Source organism: Aspergillus wentii, assembly GCF_001890725.1.
Source record: "Aspergillus wentii DTO 134E9 unplaced genomic scaffold ASPWEscaffold_2, whole genome shotgun sequence".
NCBI classification, from domain to species: Eukaryota; Fungi; Ascomycota; class Eurotiomycetes; order Eurotiales; family Aspergillaceae; genus Aspergillus; species Aspergillus wentii.
The window spans coordinates 412,682-428,848 of NW_024467833.1; the positions used below are offsets into that span (position 1 = coordinate 412,682).

At 47.8% G+C, this 16,167-nt stretch overlaps 6 protein-coding genes across 6 annotated transcripts; 3 read left to right on the forward strand and 3 right to left on the reverse strand.

Moving 5' to 3' along the window:
- Window positions 1-52: 52 nt before the first annotated feature.
- ASPWEDRAFT_179779 (uncharacterized protein) lies at window positions 53-2,339 on the reverse strand (the record flags this gene model as incomplete). The annotated part of the gene is made up of 5 exons (XM_040831807.1): window positions 53-709; window positions 799-1,107; window positions 1,187-1,249; window positions 1,316-1,732; window positions 1,800-2,339. The coding sequence occupies 5 exons, from the start codon at window positions 2,337-2,339 to the stop codon at window positions 173-175; spliced, it is 1,866 nt and encodes a 621-aa protein (XP_040691865.1). The 3' UTR covers window positions 53-172.
- Window positions 2,340-3,419: 1,080 nt separating this feature from the next.
- Window positions 3,420-4,479, reverse strand: ASPWEDRAFT_126510 (actin-related protein 2/3 complex subunit 4 family protein). The gene is made up of 5 exons (XM_040829210.1): window positions 4,270-4,479; window positions 3,893-4,219; window positions 3,709-3,834; window positions 3,596-3,640; window positions 3,420-3,543 (listed from the first exon to the last, which is right to left on the reverse strand). Exons 1-5 carry the CDS (start codon window positions 4,270-4,272, stop codon window positions 3,535-3,537), a joined length of 510 nt encoding a protein of 169 aa, XP_040691866.1. The 5' UTR covers window positions 4,273-4,479; the 3' UTR covers window positions 3,420-3,534.
- Window positions 4,480-4,591: 112 nt separating this feature from the next.
- ASPWEDRAFT_35782 (ubiquitin-specific protease UBP6) lies at window positions 4,592-6,540 on the forward strand. The gene is made up of 3 exons (XM_040834299.1): window positions 4,592-4,687; window positions 4,758-6,398; window positions 6,462-6,540. Exons 1-3 carry the CDS (start codon window positions 4,672-4,674, stop codon window positions 6,521-6,523), a joined length of 1,719 nt encoding a protein of 572 aa, XP_040691867.1. The 5' UTR covers window positions 4,592-4,671; the 3' UTR covers window positions 6,524-6,540.
- Window positions 6,541-6,860: 320 nt separating this feature from the next.
- Window positions 6,861-8,127, forward strand: ASPWEDRAFT_35784 (PaaI family thioesterase). Its single transcript, XM_040834300.1, has 2 exons — window positions 6,861-7,306; window positions 7,450-8,127. Exons 1-2 carry the CDS (start codon window positions 6,881-6,883, stop codon window positions 7,825-7,827), a joined length of 804 nt encoding a protein of 267 aa, XP_040691868.1. The 5' UTR covers window positions 6,861-6,880; the 3' UTR covers window positions 7,828-8,127.
- Window positions 8,128-8,596: 469 nt separating this feature from the next.
- On the forward strand, window positions 8,597-11,480 carry ASPWEDRAFT_148280 (putative MFS drug efflux pump). Its single transcript, XM_040829548.1, has 8 exons — window positions 8,597-9,012; window positions 9,065-9,143; window positions 9,209-9,267; window positions 9,337-9,493; window positions 9,542-9,921; window positions 9,979-10,351; window positions 10,414-10,544; window positions 10,614-11,480. Exons 1-8 carry the CDS (start codon window positions 8,818-8,820, stop codon window positions 11,022-11,024), a joined length of 1,785 nt encoding a protein of 594 aa, XP_040691869.1. The 5' UTR covers window positions 8,597-8,817; the 3' UTR covers window positions 11,025-11,480.
- Window positions 11,329-16,140, reverse strand: ASPWEDRAFT_148284 (Mtc5p; the record flags this gene model as incomplete). The annotated part of the gene is made up of 2 exons (XM_040829549.1): window positions 16,049-16,140; window positions 11,329-15,990 (listed from the first exon to the last, which is right to left on the reverse strand). The coding sequence occupies exon 2, from the start codon at window positions 15,709-15,711 to the stop codon at window positions 11,329-11,331; it is 4,383 nt and encodes a 1,460-aa protein (XP_040691870.1). The 5' UTR covers window positions 15,712-15,990; window positions 16,049-16,140.
- Between the last annotated feature and the right edge of the window lie 27 nt (window positions 16,141-16,167).

A 16,167-nucleotide genomic window follows, 5' to 3' on the forward strand; every position in this document is an offset into this window, starting at 1 on the left:
CCATAACATGGCATATTCAGGAGGAAAAGCCAAAAAGAAATCAGAATCCGTGCCGGAACGGAACGTGGCGATGTAGGATATCGTCAATTTGATATGGATATGATGGTGGGCGCGCAAAAACTTGTGCTGTAGACCCTCAAGGCCGTCGTGGTTCCATTAAATAGCTTGTGATTTAAGGAAAGCAAGTGGGAGATGACAGCGTGTTTCGATGGCCAAGGAATCCAGCCCTGGCTCTGGTGGTGGGACGAATGAACTTCTGGCTCCAGCTAGCGTCACTGTTGCTGGTGTATGCGCTTTGGTAACTGTGGAGGTCACTTGCACGACGCGAATGGGTTCCAAATACTCCAGCATTCGACGATGTATCTTCGCTTATCTGACTCTTGTCAGTTCCAGAAGGTGAAATGGTCAGGTTGCGTCGGCGAGACACGCGGCTGCTTGAAGAAGACGACTCCCCGGACACCGTTCCTGTATTGAGCATGGTCATCTTATCGTTGGAGATCCAGCCGCTCAGGACAAGGTTGCAAAGATTGACCATTTCGTGCTGTACAGCATCCTCCCAGGTCATGAGCTTCGCAACATCCAATGGCCATTCGAACCAAATGCGTCCGTAGGGAGAATGAAGCTCGAAATTTTCTGCTGGGAACGTGTTTGGCAACTCGGTGGTTGCATGATGGCGGACTGTTCCATTTGAGATGAGGTTCGCGTAATACTATGGAAAAGTTGGTTAGAAAAGTTGGTTTAGGGCTGTTCAAACAGACAGAAGATGGCCAAGAACAAAAGACAATCAAAATCACATACAAGAAGGGTTTTCTCATCTAACTTTGGCATTTTAACCAATGTGTCAAACGGGAACCACTTTCCCATATCTGGAAATTTCACGATTTCAGAGAGCTCATCGGAGTTGATACACAACGTGTATTTCTGGCGCTCGTTAAATGCAGGACAATTGAGACCGGCGTAAAGCAGATCGCGAAGTAGTCTCTGGTCAAGACCAACAGTATTGGACCTTCTGACACGGGAAACCAAAGATTGAATGTGGCGATTGACCAATTCAAACAAAAGGTTCCGATCATGAACCGTGTAGATCTTCGTTGCGAACCAGGGGAACTAGCAGCACAGGCGATAAAAGCAGTCAGCGGTCTTATCCCCATACGCCTAGCTGTAGAAAGCATTAGAAATGTCTTACCTTGTACATCGTGCTGACAGTGGACTCGTAGGTACGCTGCGGGCACTTGGCACAGAAAGGGGACTATGAACCAAGGAAGTTATTACGTCTGCAAATCCAAATCAGAGCTGAGCAGTGAGGGCTACTTACACGATGAGGTATTTCTGCATGACGAATAGCGCCGACGATCTCCTCGCTGGTGAACAAACCCGCATATCCAGTGGAATAGGGGTCTATGTTCGGGAAGACAATAGGCACACCATCCTGCCAGGAGACACACTTGGCACGTGGAAACAGGTCTTTCAAAAGAGCGTCCTGGTTGCTGACTTCGACATCCACATGGCGATTTCCCAGACGAGGGGCACGTCCAGTTTCATAGATCCGATTAATGCTATCCACAGTCTCTTTGGCATTGGCAGGGGTTTCCATCTCGACATAGCAGTCCATTGTTTTAGCCGTAGAGCGCTCCATTATTATGTGGACAGGGCAGCCCTTATCAGGTGTGATCAGGCGAGCCTGTCGACCAAGAAACTGCACAATTTCCTGCTTGGTTATCGAGTATGGGATCTGCAATTCGCGTCAGTTAAATATGTTCAGTCAACAGGACTGAAGTCTTAGGGAACATATCTCTTACATTTGCAATTTTGATCACACCCCACTTGGGAGGACATTGGAGATGAACAAGACTACCTATTGGCATCTCGCTAGGCAATGCAACTTTGTCGATGCTTTTGGTAACGCCAGGGGCTCGGGGACCATCAAGTTGGTTCTGAGATTCGATCTTGAGCAACTGATCAAACTGCGAGTCAGCAGCACCACGTGTCAGAGGCGAAAGAATCTCTGGCTGCTTGAAATGAGCTGTAAATTGAGGAATTGGTGCAGGAAGGGGAGTATGAGCAAAACGAGCTCGGCGAGTAGGGTCAATCAGAGCAGGGCTCAGGCTTTGCATGGGATAAAAGTGAGGATTGCCAAATCTGGCATCAGGAGGTAACATCTGGGGTGGGTTTGGGCTTTCTGGCCCTGAATACTGATTCTGCTGCTGCTGGTAAAGGAATCCTGGCATGACAGGGGGATTGAAGGGAATCATTGGGAATCCTTGAGGAGGCGGCTGGGGGCTGTAAGGGTATGTCATCTCGTATCCTGGAAAACGAGCGTTTCCACGCCTGTAATCCATGGTGATTTCTTGGTATGGGACAGGGAAATAGGGGCTGGAGGTTGTGAAGAGGAAGAGAGGGGAGTTGGGCGAGAAGAGGGGGGAGAGATGTCTGGAGTCTGAAGTCTGGGGGAAGACGGTGAGGTCTTTCAAGCATCTGGCCTCTCTCTAGCCCTTGAGCGTTTCTGGAACCCCATTGTGAGACGGACCCCCACCAGCCTCGAATTCACTGTTTTTCTATTGTCGGTTGCACGTTGAATGGAAACTCGGGTCTTATGGGAAACGTTGGGGGGGCTGGCGAGAAAGTCTCGGGGGAAGAGGAAAAGAATATGTTGCTTTTGTAGAAAAAGGGTATCAATAAGATAATTCAGGTTCAGTGGTAAGTATAGAATGAAGCCATTCTCAAGGCTCGAATTATACAGGAAAAAAAGTAAAGTTGTTGATATGAATACAAAAAGGAACTGAAAAGGCACAGCGCCGATAAGGTATAGTGGGTATGGGGTAATCAGCACAATAAAATGTGTTAGTCGATGGGTCAACACAAATCACAATAAGTGGATCATAAAAGACAATATCAAGCGCCTGGTTTTGTTCTCCTTTTTATCTTTTTTTACTGTTCTTATAACTTATTATCACAAGCCTGGAACTATTATATTGATGTAAACATACCTTCTCATGGCCAGCCCATAATTTACCTCTGATGGGACCATTCAAGTCTAATATCAACCCTCCGGGACCTTCTAGCCGGTGGAGGATAAAAATTTCGGCGGTTATTCTTGCTGCGGAGTCCTTTCCTGAGATATTGTATACATGCGTCAGAATAACAGAACCTGTAAACCATAAGCCTTTTAAAAAAAAGAAGTTCCTGTAATCTTGCCAAATCCGTCATTATTGTGGCCGAGGTTCAATATGGAGTCGAGTCAATCCAATTGCTTTCAAAGTTGACCGTGGGATATAAGTTCAATACTATTATCTGGCGGACATTCTTAAGCTGATCATCCACGCGGGTGTATCTTTAGTTTATGAAATACCGTGGACTTTCAAGCACGTTCAAAGGATATTGGATTTGAATGATGATTTTGAAGACCTAAGGGGGAAATACAGTATCGAGTTGCTAACTGTAAGGTTCCCATCACCAGCCTAGATCGCCTGTACAGAAGAAAAATCAAGGTGATGTGCTATTCGTACGCCGGAATAAAAGCGAACATTGTGCCGCTTAGTCAAACTGTATCACAATGTTAGTTTAGTAGCCAAGGCACACATGAATAGTAACGTACAGGTGTCAAGAAGGACTCAGCAACAAATCGAGCACGAGCGTTCAACTGCCAACCATTAGTATATTGCTGCTCGAGTATTTTGAAAACCAAGAAAGAGAGATGGGAAAGCATACGAAAAGCTTCATCTCTGAGATTTCCTTGTCCACCTCCTCCATGAATTGGATGATGAAGTCAACCAGCTTGTGTTTCAACATGGCTTCTGTGTGGAAGTTGGTGATCAGGAAAGAGATATCATATCCCTATTCTGCAGTTAGCATCCATTAATTATCGAGACACTCTAGGGGCGATTCCACAGACCCTCACTGGCTTTCTGCGCAAGATGAAGAAAGACTCCGCGCGCTGCGTCAGGAATCTGGTGAACTTGTGGACCAAGATATGCTCAATCTCATCTGCCTGCTTTATCCTTATGCTGACACGAACACTGTTCACACTTGGTTCAATGTAGACCTTCTCGTTCTCGTTACGCGAAATCGTAAGTGGGTTTAGAAGGAGTTCTGGGGAGCTGGCAGCCTCAATCTCCGGTACATTGTGTCTTTCCGAGGTTTGGGAGGCGAAGTTCGAAATCGCAAGAGCTGCAGTCAACGAAGATCGGACGCATTGAAGGTAAGGGCGCAATGATTGAGACTAATAGACATTAGCATGAATAGTAGTTCGTTTAAGGTAGCTCAACTTACCATGATGGGAATGTACTGTTTACTGCCAACTCCGACGTTGCTGGTACCGTTATCTCCGCTGCGAAACACGTCAACAAGACTTTATCCAAATCCTACTCAGCTGAGCTGGAAATATGCTCTTTTAAGGAATTCGATATGATGAATTACCTTCAAGTAAATTGTTTAGAATGAACCAAAAAAGACAGATCGTCAAGTGATGCTCAAGGCAGCTTCAGGAGCCAAACGACGTCCCGCTGGGTTGGGGGGGGGCGGTGATGTCGAACAAGTTTGTATTGTTTGCACCAATTGCCCCACGCTTCTCCAATGCTATGACTGATGATCGCTCTTGTTTATCCAACACTCCAGGGAACCTCGGGGATAACTTCTATCTTTTCTGAACCAAGCTCAAAACACGAGGCAATCATGGCTTCGATACCAGGTATCATTCATCATCCTTTTTACTGCCTTATCGCCAGTTTTCCAAGCTGTTACTGACCCTACAACCCAAGTCATTGTGAAACATCAGGGCAAGCGTCATGAGGTCGAGCTCGATACTTCGTCGAACGGCGAAACTTTCAAGTACCAACTTTATTCCCTTACCGGTGTCGAACCTGAGCGACAGAAGATTCTGGTCAAAGGAGGCCAACTAAAAGATGAAACCCCATTGTCTTCCCTCAACGCCAAGCCCGGTCAGACATTCATGATGATGGGTACGCCCTCTGGAGGCCAGGGTGCTGCGGATCTGGGTCGACCCAAAGAAGCAGTAAAATTCCTAGAGGATATGACTGAATCCGAGGCTGCAAGGGCACAAGGAGCTACACCTGCTGGTTTACAGAACCTCGGGAATACTTGCTACCTCAACTCTACGCTGCAAACATTGAGGGGTGTCCCTGAGCTCCAGAAAGCTCTTCAGCAATACCGTCCTTCGGCGGATTCTGCTGGAGGCTCCCGACTTGGAGACCTCAGTAGTTTCGGCTTAGGTGGTTTGGGTGCTTCCATGGATCTTACTGGATCTTTGCGAGACTTGTTCAAGCAGATGTCTGAGACGCAGGAAGGGTTTCCACCCCTGATGTTCCTCAATGCCCTCCGAAGCGTTTTCCCTCAGTTCGCTCAGAGAGATAGAAACGGCCATGGCTACGCTCAACAGGATGCTGAGGAAGCTTTCTCGCAGATTGTCACTCAGCTGAGACATAAGTTGATGATCAAGGAGGGTGAAGGAGATTCTACTACTGAGGTGTCTTTTGTGGACAAGTACCTCGGCGGTAGATTTGAATCCGTGACTGAATGTGACGATGCAGCAGCGAAGGCGGTTGGAGAGCAACCAACGGAAAGCTCTGATGTCTTCTACAAGCTCGATTGTCATATTGGTAAAGAAACAAACCATCTACACGATGGCATAATGGCAGGCCTTGAAGAGCAGATTGAAAAGCGCTCTCCTATACTGGACCGTGACGCTTTGTACACGAAGAAATCGCGTATCGCCCGGTTGCCCAAGTACTTGACTGTTCATTTTGTTCGATTTTTCTGGAAACGGGAGACCCAGAAGAAGGCTAAAATCATGCGTAAAGTGACGTTTCCTGCTGAGCTGGATGTGGTCGATTTCTGTACCGAGGAGCTCAAAAAACAATTGGTCCCTATCAGGGACAAGGTTCGAGAGATCCGCAAAGAGGAACTCGATGTGGAGCGAGCTCGAAAGCGTCAAAAACTTGACCATCAGCGCGAGGAAGAAAAGCAGGAGGCCGAGTCTGGATCAATGGAGCCAATGCAAAAGAAGAAGGCTGCCGAAGAGAACAAGGAAACTGGAAAAGCACCTGAAAAGGATAAAGACACAGAAATGACGGATGCCTTTAAAACGGACGCTGATTACGAGGCGGAAAGAAACGCTTCTATTAGCGCCGCGAAAAAGGAGCTGTCCGAGCTTCTTAATCAGAACCCTGGTTCGGACGCAGGAACGAATAAGTCTGGTCTATTCGAGCTGCGAGGTGTTATTACACACCAAGGTGCTAGCGCCGACAGTGGTCACTACACGGCTTACGTGAAGAAGCAAAGCAATGGCAACAAGGAGCAGGAAGATGGAAAGTGGTGGTGGTTCAACGACGACAAGGTGTCTGAAGTGGAAGCAGAAAAGATCGAGACTCTTGCTGGCGGTGGTGAGTTTGAAACCTCGACAAATATACAGAAGTTCCTCTGCTAACAATTTTTCAACTTGTCAGGCGAGTCTCACTCCGCGCTCATTCTGCTCTACCGTGCCGTTGACTTGCCCACTGCCGACTAATCGATTCATTTGTTGACAACTAAATGCAAAATGAGCTATGAGGTCTAAAATTTGCCTCAGGCGTTTACGTACTTCAACCAACGTTTACTAGATTATGAGTGCTTAGGAGTTGACTAGAAAACGACCACTGTGATCGATTCACATTCGATGCCATCTTCATGGTACCCAGTCTCTCAAGGATATTACGTAGTATCCATAATCATACGTAAAATAACTTGTATACTATAACCTCTAAATCTAAATAAAGACAAGTCCACATATATGATCACGTGATTTAAATTAGCCTCGGCATCATTGTACCGGCTTCGCAGGCATCGCATTCAACTCTTTCAACGCAGTAACTGTGATGTGATCACCATGTTTGGTCCTCGCAGAGTCTTCCAATCCCAAATACGCCACCTTGCGAATCACTCCAAGACCCCGTCTCGATTTAGGTATAATCCAACACGGAATGCCAGTACTGCCGCCCAGGCCCCTACGGCCCAATCGTCAAGATGGCCGCGACGCCTGATTTATGCGGGGATATTCGGTAGCTTAGGTATCTCGGCTGGTAAATGGATGGACAGGAAAATTGGCGAGCCGGCCATTCCAGGAACAGAGGCAGATGCGATGGAATTGGAAGAGATCAATCGGGTGTATAATTTCGGCTTGCCCATCGTGCAGGAGCTGCGAAATAATCCAGACTATGTGGAGTCGGATGTATATCAAAACTATACGGATGAGGAGAAGGCACATAGGTTGACATCTGGCCCGCTTGCTGGGAGTCGAGCGTTGGCATTGCAGGTTGGTTTCTTTATCCCTTCCTGGCTCGTTTCCAAAATGCTACAATTTGCGGCATGCCCTGAGGAGATTGCTGGAGGCTGAAAAACTGATAAGGACTGATATCTTTTTTATTCTATTCAAATACTTATCGATTTCTCGTACAGAAAGTTTTTTGGAATGAAAAGGAGAAGAAGGCTATCAACGTGGTCTTCCTTGGGCCAGGTACCGAGGGGTGGCCGACAATTGTTCACGGAGGTGCTCTGGGCACTGTGATCGATGAGAACCTAGGCCGTGTTGCTATACGCTGTTTCCCTGAGCGTACCGGTGTCACTGCAAATCTCCAACTCAACTATCGCGCCCCGGTCTACTCGGATCAGTTCTACGTCTTCTACTCAACCATCGATCAGGAAAAGAGCACTGATCGAAAGGCATATGTGTCGGGCGAAGTGCGCGATGTCATTGGACGGGTCTGTGTCGAAGCCAGCGGGCTCTTCGTCGTACCCAAGAAACTGAAGCTCCAAAGGGTTGGAGATAAATATTGAGCCGCATTTGGTTTTCATTTGAAAACAATCTGGATTGTTGCCATGGTTCTTCTCAGTACAGCCATCGAACCCCGGATCAAGGCCGGTATTTACTGACTCCCATCAGTTTTGGAAATTTCAGGATGAAGAAATAATACACTTGGATATAATCGCATGATCATGCATATAATACATAATGTTTATACCGATCTGATCTGCAGATACTTTTGCATGGCCATACTGGCGTTGTTTATCTTACCTCTATCAATCACAATCCTTGACACCAGTGCATGAAGACACAGCATTTACTGGACCGCAGCCTTCTTTTATTACATATTTTGAAGCAATAGGGGTTTTCTAGTCGTACCTCGTCAATTTGTAGTCTGGGCTCATTTCCAACATCTAATCTGTAATATATATACTATGCACCACTTGAGGTTCCATGACTGATTTCCACATACTAAACTGAGTAGAAATTGAAGACCATTGAATTATCCCAGTATCAAACAAGGGCTCCTTTATCCGCGACATAAAAGTGCGATCTAGCCTGGTAAATCACCAGCTGGTGGCGTAATGATATCAACATCCGTTGCTGCTTCTCCACGCTCCCCCGCATTTCCCCCGGCATCCATCACCTTATCGGCAATATCCAGAGTTCTGACTTTTAAAAACCAAGGGAAATTGCCTCGGTTGTGTCTGTAAATGGCATCAAAGCCGGCTCGCAGACCCAGATCGTCCTTTTTTGATGATCAGTTGGGGGGCTAGGGCCGCTGATGACAGTCACATCTCGCCCAAAACGGACAAACAAGCCTTGTCTGGTTACAAATACACCCGCAATTTGCACACTTGTCCCACATCCCAGACCCAGCACATATACTCACTGGTGGGTCAAGATGAAGCTTGTGTGTGTGACGCAGCGCTTCCAGGCATGCCATCGGAATTCCCCGATTTTCTTTGTCTGCAGCATTCTTTATTGCCGGGCTGGCTCCCAGTCGCTTTCCTCTCTTCAACATGGCACTCGGGGTCGTTATGGAGCAGCCAGATCATTCGAGCGAGTCTCAGGTGGAAGAGAAGGCCTCAGTGCCAGCGGTCAAAGATGATAGGCTCGATACGTCTCACAGTCATCGGGAGGAACTGAGATCCCCAGACGAGGAAGACCCTGGCAATGCAACTCCGGTAATGGCATACAGAAAAAGCTTCGTCACTGTCTTGTGGGAGGAACTAATGACTGGGATTCCTTGCTAACTGTTGCTGCCAGATGACATTTCGTCGTTTCATGGGTTTCGTGGCCATGGCTTTCTTGTGGACAGGCAGTCAGATTCCAGTCTATTTATTTGGTGAGACTCCCAATTGCATCCCTAGACTTAATGGATAGCTACTAACGATACTTCTTTCCTTGTAGGAGGCATCCCACCCTATATATATCGTTCGATTGGAGGCCCCGATAGATGGATCTGGCTTGTGCGTTAAATGTGTTCCCAAAGACACTTACAACTCAAGTGGGCTCACAGTTTTTTCAATATCGCACAGGTTCTTTCAAATTTGCTGGCTCTCGCTGGCGTGTGTCCCTTCGTTGGCTCACTTTCTGATCTGATCGGTCGTCGCTATGTCGCCATCATTGGGGCTTCTCTCGTCTGCCTTGGCATGATCGTCTGCAGCACGGCAAATACGATGAATACCTTTATTGGTATGACCCAATACCCTCTATAGAATTTTGGCTCTAATGGTAGATCAGGTGGAATGGCAATTGCAGGTGCAGGCGCTGGAGTCAATGAACTAACAGCGCTCGCCGCAACCTCGGAGATGGCACCAACCCGCAAACGAGGGAAATACGTAGCCGTATTGATATTCTCAATATTGCCGTTTTGTCCAGCCGTTCTCTGGGCCCAGCTTCTTGCATACCACCGCAGCTGGCGTTATGTCGGAGCCCTCTGCGGTGCCTGGAATGGATTTGGCCTGTTGATTACCCTCTTATTCTACTTCCCACCACCGCGAGTCAATTCATCTGGGTTGAGCAAAGCAGAAATCATCAAAAGGGTTGACTATATAGGGGGTTTCTTGAGTATTTCCGGTATGATTGTCTTCATGGCCGGTATGCAATGGGGTGGGTATCAGGTACGTCCAGCTTCAAATCTATTTTGCGCATCTATATACCAATCTTTAACTATACAGTATACTTGGACATCAGCTCATGTCCTTGTTCCACTCATCCTCGGCTTTGTCATTCTCGTTGTCTTCGGGTTCTGGGAAGTCTATGGCGCCAAATATCCCATCTTCCCTACCCGTCTGAAACAAGAACCACGTACCCTGGGCCTCACATTGGTCATCACATTCATTTCCGGTGCCAACTTTTTCTCTGTAATCATGTTCTGGCCCACAGAGTCCTTCAACGTATACGGCCACGATCCTGTTGCAGTCGGTGTCCGAAGCCTACCTATTGGCTTTGGAATTTTGGGTGGTGCTTGCATCATCCTATGGTTGCTGAGTATTTTGCGAGGCCATAATAAGGAGCTATTGATTCTTAGCAGCCTTCTCATGACAGCAGGTATGCAAATTATATTCAACATAAACCGCACAAGACTACTTTGCTAATGGCATAAAACACAGGCTGCGGAGCTCTATCAGTTGGACGTATTGATAATCTTTACCAACTTTGGGGATTACTCACCTTGGCTGGACTGGGTATAGGAGGAATCGTGGTTCCAGCTTCTATCATCACCACTATCATATGCCCAGACGTAAGTCTCGACACACGAGAAACAAAACCCAAGCCCCAGTAATAATTGCTAACCAATCTCCATGAACAGGACCTAATCGCCACAGTTTCCGCCCTAACCCTCTCAATCCGTGTTATCGGTGGTAGCATCGGTTACACGATCTACTACAACATTTTCATCTCCAAATTCATCCCCAATGCCACCCACTACATTGGCGGAGTTATGATGACAAACCTCAATATAACCAACACTGCCTATATTGCCGAAGCAGTCGAGCTCACTGGTGCCTCCCTATTAGAGGAGCTACGCCAGATCCCCGGCATTCGGGGGAATGAGGCTGCATATGATGCTGTCGTGCTGGCTGGGAGGATTGCCTACGCTGAGAGCTACAAGTGGGTTTATTATGCTAGCATTGGATTTGGAGGTGTTTCGATCCTCGCGGCTTGTTTCTTGGGTAGTATCAAGCATTATATGAATGATCATGTTGCGGTAGTTATGTGAAAAGGCGAAGGCTATGTGAAGCCAAAATTTTTGATGTACATAGGCATGGTAGGACGGGTTGGATTTCTTTTCATTATCATTTAGCCACCTGAGTGGAGTATGGTCATGATGTGGATTAATAGGATATAATCTATGGTATCAATTCGTGCTGTGCTGAAAGAAAAACAAGTAGGAAATCATTAGGAAAATACGCCAAGGGCTAACAAAAAATGCCCCGACCACATTAGATCAAAACTCCGGGGGTATACAATAGAATGTTATGTAGCAATGCTCCATAAAAGCCCTGACGAGACATGCGTATGCATTATCTGTTCTCCACTTGGCTCATCGAAGTCTTCTTGGGGACAAAAGTACTGGTCGCTGGTTTTGCTTTGCGCTTGTCTTCCTTTGGGCGTAAGCCTCGGCTCAAGCCACCACCCAGGCCTCGAGCGAGAGATGCGAATGGAGACGCTTGCCAAAGGTCTAAGTCGTCTTCATGTTGTCTCACTTTGGGAGAAAGGTCGCCGTGTCCTGGTGTTGGGTTAGATCGCCTGTTTCGGGATCTGGTCTGGGAATGATTACCAGAATCGCTCTCGTATCCCGGGGATTCTGGACCCCAGGGTATCCGAATGTCTATGTTACTATGTTCTGAGCAGTTACAGCCGCATCCGCTAGGGCAATATTCAAACTCTTGTTCATCGTCGTGGATGCCGGTTGTATCAGTCTTTTCATCGCACTGTGGGGTTGAAGTCCTCGAGAACCAATGTCGGTGACATTCAAAGCAACTCACGTGGCCGCAGCTAAGACAAGGAATAAGCATGCCTTCTGTCACCTCGCCACAAATAATGCAGGGGAGTTTGACTGGCAGTGGTTGCTTAGGTTTGCAGTTGGGACATGTGACTGGCGTAGAGTTCTCTTTTATGTGATCTGCAGTTGTGTCTGCCGCAATTGGTGCCAAGAATATTGAAAATTCAAGAGACTGGCCGCACCTAGTGCAGTGCCTTTGGATCTCAAGACCCTGGCTTTCTGGATCATCATTCCCTGGTTGGGAGCTGCGACGTCCAAGCGCTGGGAAGGTGAAGGACGTTCGTGCACTTTTGCGGTTCCAGTGACCAATGTGCATATCATCAAAGCTCTCGACAACTCCACCGATTTTGAGAACTTCACTCTGTTGCACTGGCAATCCCCAAATGGATAACAATCCAGCGTATGCTGCCCGATACGACCTATACAGCCAGTCTTTCTTTGGGTCGAGGATTGAAGTTTGGGAATGACGATCGCCGTCAAAAGCACCTTGGTTCTTCAATGTTACTTTGAGTTTCCTAGGCGTCTTTGAAGTTTGATGCAGTCTATCACTCTCGGTGTCTGAATGAGCTTGCGAAGTAAATGCAGTCGAGGTGGTGAGATAGTCGGGGACTGCTGATACGGGCTTTGACGTAAAATTACTCGCTGCCCATGCCGCTGGACCTGAGATCGTGTTTGGACTTCCACCCGGACTTGGCTTTCTCCTTTCTAGGGCGCTCGCCGGAGGCGAGGCTGATGACGGGCCAAAGGTAAATGAGCGCGTAAGGGAGGATGCCAGAACAGAGCCAATCCCAGACCCGCTGCGTGGCTGTGACTGTTGGTCTGGAGAGGCAGCGATTGAAACATTGTGACTCAAGGCCTTCCTATCGGCAGCCAAGGCATTGGTACGTGGGGGTGTTGTGCCCGTTGAATATGGAGGCGTTGAATCCGCTCGCCAGATCTCGCCAGAAGATCGTCCAGAGCTGTGGGTTATGGGCGTATTCTGGCTATCTTTGGGTGTCGATGCAAGAGGTGTGACTACTTGCGACCTATTTTGCGTAGATGTATTCCCAGAATGTAAGTCCAATGGAAAAGACTGCTGTTGTTCTCTCAGCCTTGATGTTGATCTGTTTCGGCTGTGTCCTCTATGCGGAGTGCCTACTTGGGAAGTAGATTCATGAAGAACACAAGAGAGCATTGCAAGCATCTGTATGTCGCCAATCTGTTCAAAATGGTCAAAGAGAGCAGGGACAAGCCAATACCCACCAAATGGATGGTCTCCCCATTGAATAGCGCTGCTTGCGATCCCTTTATGGCGCTGTTCGTGATTCCCAACATCATAACTTAAATCCACAGCACTATCCTTTCGTTGCATCTGCCTAAGTCCACGCTGATCAAGAATGCCTGGATCCAGCAAAGATATAGGGGCATTTTGATTGTGCAGCATCAGTTTAACAAGTCCCCAAATTCGAGCTGATTCATAGTATCCAGCGTCAAGGGCCACAGAAGCGTTATGGGCGCATACATCTGTGCCTTTTCCACAAATCCGATATTTGTTTGCTAATTCACGCTTGGCTGGGAGAAGATCGCTGAGATCGTGTATAGATACCACATTTTGCGGAGCCTCAGACTTAACTGTTCCTGCGCCAGCAGTGGATCTTTGAGAATTGTCTGTAGACCGTGGTCGATGGAATCCAAGACTCCCAGCGCTACGCCACGTTTGTGGCGTCGGGAAACGGTTTTGTAGTCCTGATAGCATGTCAGACGACGAACCGGAGGAACTCGAAGTTTCGACATCCGAATCATCGGAATATTCAGAAGCGCCATCATCTGTGCTTGCGATCGTGCCTGTAATTCGTGGCCCCGGTGAAGTTGTCTGCAGACGACCAAACCCTTCGAATACTTTATCTGCCCTTGACATTCTTGTCATCTCCTTGAATCCTAAGTTCTCCAGGAAAGATGCTGATTTGTCTTTCTTGGGTGGGAAGAAGCATACTAGACGGCCATCTCTTGCCCATAGTGCACCGCAAGCCTTCGCCACAGGGACCATCACATTCGCATTTACCGGTCGAAGCAACTCAGAACTCATTCCAAGGTCTTGGCTCTGGGACAGCCCTACTTCATCCTCATCACTTGACTCTTCCCCATTGACTGGGGATTTTATTGTCTCAGCAGTTTCACCAAGGATCCACGCTATACTTTCCTCCAGGCTACTTTCCCCAAGAAGATAACGGACAGCACCCTCAAGGCAGCCTCGTTTGCGAGAAAGGTACGTTTCAGCAATGGTTCGCAGCTCTGCAATGAGTTTTGTGGCGAGTTGATCGGTGACAGAAGCTGTTTTTTGAACATTGAATGATGGCACCGAATCACGAGGGTAATCGTTCGGAAATTTGATATCGACTTTTAAGAAAAGAGAATCGCCGTCCGAGCCCCAGGGACCATGCAAAGATATCGTTGCTTTCCGTTGCCTAACGTCGACCGACTCAAAAGCAACCTTGGTAAACTTCTCTCCGACATGCGATATTTCATCACCGAGGGTTTCAATGTCCCATCCCGATATTTTGACACCACGCATCCAAGAAATAGGGTTCGTGTCAGCCCTAGCATTTGTCCTGCCCTGCATGCCAACCCTTGAATCAACGTTGCCACTTTGCGTCCAGGCACGAGCGTACGGTAAAGATATGCTGTTTATCCCAATGCCAGCAGATTGAGAAGCAGGACCTTGCAGGCCAGGCGATAGAGAAGATTTGGTGGAATCATCATCCTGCTCACTACTCGGATCCCGAAAAGTCTTGTAAACAGCACCTGTCCGAGTCACTTTCAAGTTTGCAATAAATGATTTGCCTTTCTCGTAACCAACACGTTGTAAGATATCGGGCTCAACTCTGTGCAGGCGAAGCTCTCTATCTGTTCCCCAGGACACGAGCTGAAATTCTCGATGGTCAATTCCATCCTTTACCCCACCGCGTGGTCTCCAGAGAAATTCTCTAACTTGGCCTTTATGTCCAGGGAAACTATGCACCAGAGGAAGGCTCTCATCACCCTGTGGGCCCGCTTTGGCATAGGCGGCATCTCCCACCCTTCGACTGTATAGATGGAGATCGCTATTGCCTCTCTGAGGCATTGCTAGTACACCCCACCCACAGGGAGTGTTTCTGGCGCGCCATACTGGGAATGGAGTTTTTATCATCTTCTCGGGTACATCGCCTTCAACGGTGTAATCCCAAAACTTGATTGTTTTATCCAGTGAGCAGGTGACGAGAGCACCCGGACGGACTCTATTCCAGTCAACACCATAAATTTTGGTGTCATGAGCCTCAATAGATCTGATCGGATACGCGCCCATTCTGTCATCCCAAATTCGAAGAAACCTATCATGGGAACTTGCGACGACATGGGGATCTTGTCGATTCCACTTAACTTGAGTAGCACCAGCAAACCAGTCGGAAAATGAAATGGCGGGCCGGGAAGGAGCTCGTAGATCCCAGCAATGAACAAAACTGTCAACTGCGCAAGTTGCTAGAACGTCCGGGTTGTGGGCATGGAAGTTAATATCCGTTATGGCCCTGGTGTGCGCATGCAATACATGTTCAATCGGGTTTTGGTAGCTCTGCATTGCCAAATTCCATACCAATGCTTTCTGGTTTGACGTACTCACAACCCAGTAGTCGCGAGCGGCGAACGGCGACCATTGAACATCTGCTACTTCCCATGGCGTGTGGTGTGGAAGATATCGAGGCGGGGAGTATGGTGAATCCAGATCGATAACATGAAGACCCTCCTTCGAAGCTAGAACAACATCTCTTCCGCAGGGTGATATTGACATCGAACCAACTGGTTGCTCCACGTGGAATGAGCTGTCTTCCCCGAAAGTCGGGCTTTCGAAGGCCGAAGCAAGAGGCCTAGGCTCCGGTACGTTCGTCATATTTTCGAATGATGCCCAATTCTGACACGGTTTCTCGCGCACTAGCTTCCGTCGAGGGCAACCGAGTCTCAAGAGTTCATGCACCGTGTTGGAGAGGAATTATATGCAGTTCGGTACGGTGCTCCCATTTCGGTGAATTCGCATATTCTCGATATCGACTATGTTGGATGGAGGAATCCGGAGTAGCTGTTCGCACGCATTGCGCGTGGGTGTAATAAATCGACCAAATGATGTGCAGAAGGGTATCTCATGAACGTAAGGTAGACGTCTCTCGAAAGGCTGTCGCAATCAATTGGGTGTCAGCACAAACATAGCACTTATCCTGAGCTTTACCTACCTTTCAAGAACAACCAAAGAAATGCAAATTCAGCTGAAGGAACACCGTCTGTGCAGTTATGGAGTATGAATATCTCCGCAGCTCAGCTGTGGAGATTCAATCGGATATTATTAGACGGG

Bases quoted from the DNA above. Each gene is read 5' to 3' on its own strand.
- ASPWEDRAFT_126510 (XM_040829210.1), bottom strand. The intron at 3,835-3,892 runs GTCTGTGGAATC...ACTGCAGAATAG, and splicing joins TGCGCAGAAAGCCAGTGAGG to GGATATGATATCTCTTTCCT. The intron at 3,641-3,708 runs GTATGCTTTCCC...AATGGTTGGCAG, and splicing joins TCTCAGAGATGAAGCTTTTC to TTGAACGCTCGTGCTCGATT.
- ASPWEDRAFT_35782 (XM_040834299.1), top strand. The intron at 6,399-6,461 runs GTGAGTTTGAAA...TCAACTTGTCAG, and splicing joins CGAGACTCTTGCTGGCGGTG to GCGAGTCTCACTCCGCGCTC.
- ASPWEDRAFT_35784 (XM_040834300.1), top strand. From the start codon at position 6,881: ATGTTTGGTCCTCGCAGAGTCTTCCAATCCCAAATACGCCACCTTGCG. The intron at 7,307-7,449 runs GTTGGTTTCTTT...TTTCTCGTACAG, and splicing joins GTCGAGCGTTGGCATTGCAG to AAAGTTTTTTGGAATGAAAA.
- ASPWEDRAFT_148280 (XM_040829548.1), top strand. From the start codon at position 8,818: ATGGCACTCGGGGTCGTTATGGAGCAGCCAGATCATTCGAGCGAGTCT. The intron at 9,268-9,336 runs GTGCGTTAAATG...AATATCGCACAG, and splicing joins CCGATAGATGGATCTGGCTT to GTTCTTTCAAATTTGCTGGC. The intron at 9,922-9,978 runs GTACGTCCAGCT...TTAACTATACAG, and splicing joins TGCAATGGGGTGGGTATCAG to TATACTTGGACATCAGCTCA.